Source organism: Sinocyclocheilus grahami, unplaced genomic scaffold (assembly GCF_001515645.1).
Source record: "Sinocyclocheilus grahami isolate Dianchi unplaced genomic scaffold, SAMN03320097.WGS_v1.1 scaffold1621.1, whole genome shotgun sequence".
Classification (NCBI taxonomy): Eukaryota; Metazoa; Chordata; class Actinopteri; order Cypriniformes; family Cyprinidae; genus Sinocyclocheilus; species Sinocyclocheilus grahami.
The window spans coordinates 223816-226382 of record NW_015506800.1 but is presented as its reverse complement, the minus strand read 5'-3'; the positions used below and the strand labels follow the sequence as shown (position 1 = coordinate 226382).

Below are 2567 nucleotides of genomic sequence, written 5' to 3'. Positions count from 1 at the left end.
GTGAAACCTTACTACGTATATGCAATAACCGTTTTATAAAAGCAAAAAACCCCGTGAAGCCGTGGTTTACAGTGAATTTATAACCGCTAAGGGGGTTTAAAAATGTGCCTAGCAACGCCCCTTAACTGTTATAAACTTACTATGAACCACGGCTTCACGGGGGGTATTGCTTTATTTTGTAATGTCAAATTTGAAGCAATTACTTTATTAGTGTATTAGTTTTGTTGTAGTTTACAAGATGTGCATTTGCCCTATACAAAAAAAACCTAACTTTTTCATGTATTCTATTAATCAGCGTTGATTATTACAGTGTCCAGGGCAATAACGGGCGATGATGATGATTAAAAGTACTGCAGATGGTGTTGGTTTAATCTCAGCGCGCACACTGAAGGGAGAACTGCAGGATCTCATGTGGGACGTGTCTGTTGCAGAACCTGAAGCAGCTGCGGCTGGAGCTCCAGATGCTGGGTGTGGAGCTGCAGTCTGGAGAACGAGCGTGCTGCCGCAACACCGACGGAGAGAGGCTCCGAAACGCCCTCTCCTCCGCCGACGGCAAACTCGCCAAACAGGTAAAACACGAGAGCTCCTCACTTCAGACGACATCAGAACGTAAACATTGCAGTCTGTCTTAGCTGCGATTGACCGACCGAATGCAGCTCTAACTGACGAAAATAACCATCTTTGCTCTTCCTGCGTAATATTGTGTTGCAAACATCAATGCTGGCAAATGACTCTGGTATAAGCAGGATAATCCACGGCTAGCTGTGCATTCATGTAATAAAAAGGAAAGTAACATTTATTTGGGCTATTACTGATATTCAACAATGTCTAGCTGGATGCACAGTTAGTTTGTTCCGCACCAACGTCTCTTCCTCTGTTTCTCTTCCCGTGTTCTCTTTAACTCCTTTCACACATTTAGATTGAACACATCTACTAACAAAATCCAAATGACATGCATGCCTTCCTCTAAACCAGTGTTTCCCAACCTTTCTTTAGTCGCGGCACCCTTTGGAAATTAACACATTTGTGGCACCCTACAAAATTAATGGTCTCAATATTTGAATTTCTAACTTCGATATGATGCTTAAAAAAATTAAAGATTCGGTACAGCAGGGAAGAACTGCAGAATATAACGTCATGCAGATATTATTAAAGTCCATCAGTGGTGGCAATCAGTAGGCTAATTTCTAATGAAGAGACCAATGTATATGACATTTTAATGTAGGCTTTTATTCATATGTAAACATTGAGTTATAATGGTAATTAAACAGTTTTGCTCACTCGGTGTATTTTTGAGTGCAGTAGCACGAGAGAGCTTGATTTAAAACTTTGAATTGAATAAAAAATGACAAGGAGACTAAGCGGTTAATAATAAAATAAGAACAAATAAAGAAATTACTAATGATAGCACAAATAAAAAATCACGGTAGGCCTACAAATGAAATAAATAGCTTTTTAGTTTTTCAGGTAGGTCTAACACAGTAGGGCTATTAAGAGTTTATTTATTCTTTTTACCAATTATCCAAATGTTTAATCCTAGAAAGCGATTATTATCAGAGGACACGTGAGCATAATGGTTAGCAGATCAATGAATGAGAGGGCAGTGTTACCAGAGTTGCTCATATACCACACCTTGTTACAGCACAGTAGAGCTATTGCAGACCGAAACCATACTATACTACATCCATGTGTCCTGTCAGCTGGATTTCTGAGTGGACATTGCTGTTCTGATGAGCATGAACGGTATACGAGTGAAGCTTGAGCCGTGAGCGACTGAGTGGAGAGCCCACGCATATGGAGCGTCACACCACGTGAAGGTGAATCCTGAGCGGTGAACTCCTTTTCAGCAGCTGGAATTTCAGTGCATCTCTAATTATTGGTGACATCAGAAATGGATATTATATAATAGCTGCTTTTATGAACATTTTAGCAATTTAACAATTTTTTACACGGCACGCCTGCTCTTGACAGACAGCACCCCGGTTGAGAAACACTGCTCTAAACTACTTGCTCTTATTTTACTAACATGCCGTTTGTTTCTGATTGTTCCTGGCCTGATTTTCTAATCTGATCTGTGTGATTTCAGAAGAACTAAATGAACCATGTAACTGTTCCCTGTGGCCTCTCTAACCCTGTTGGCTGCCCTCTCCCTCCCGTCTGCAGGACCAGATGCTGGTGGAGCTGCACACTAGCCTGCAGCTGGTCAGAGCAGACCTGCGCAAGAAAGACGAGCTGCTGGCACAGCTACAGCACAGCCAGCCTCCTCCGCCAGCGTCCGGCTCCTGCAAGAAGAGGGGCTGCGGCGTGGCTTACGTGGAGAACCAGCCTCCTGAGAAGCGCCCCTTCTTCCGCTCGTTCTTCCCCTCGCGCCAGAGGCCTGAGGCGGGCACACCGTACACCCGAGTGTTGCGCTCGCGCCAGCCGTCCCCTCCGTCCACTCCCATACAGCTCCGAGTCAAATATTAGGAGCTCAGCAGTGGACGCAGACAAGAGCTTTTATATCTTGCAGTTTTTATATTTCTGTCTTTAATATAATCAGGTGGCCGTTTGACGCATGAATGGGCCTT

At 43.4% G+C, this 2567-nt stretch overlaps 1 protein-coding gene across 1 annotated transcript in view; it reads left to right on the top strand.

Moving 5' to 3' along the window:
- LOC107571609 (kinesin-like protein KIF20A) overlaps positions 1-2561 on the top strand; it is a gene marked incomplete at its 5' end in the record, with an annotated part of 11813 nt that extends 9252 nt beyond the window's left edge. The window contains one exon of the mRNA XM_016257938.1: positions 2164-2561. Within this exon, the coding sequence (XP_016113424.1) occupies positions 2164-2466 (303 nt within the window). The remainder of the gene's footprint in view (positions 1-2163) is intronic.
- Between the last annotated feature and the right edge of the window lie 6 nt (positions 2562-2567).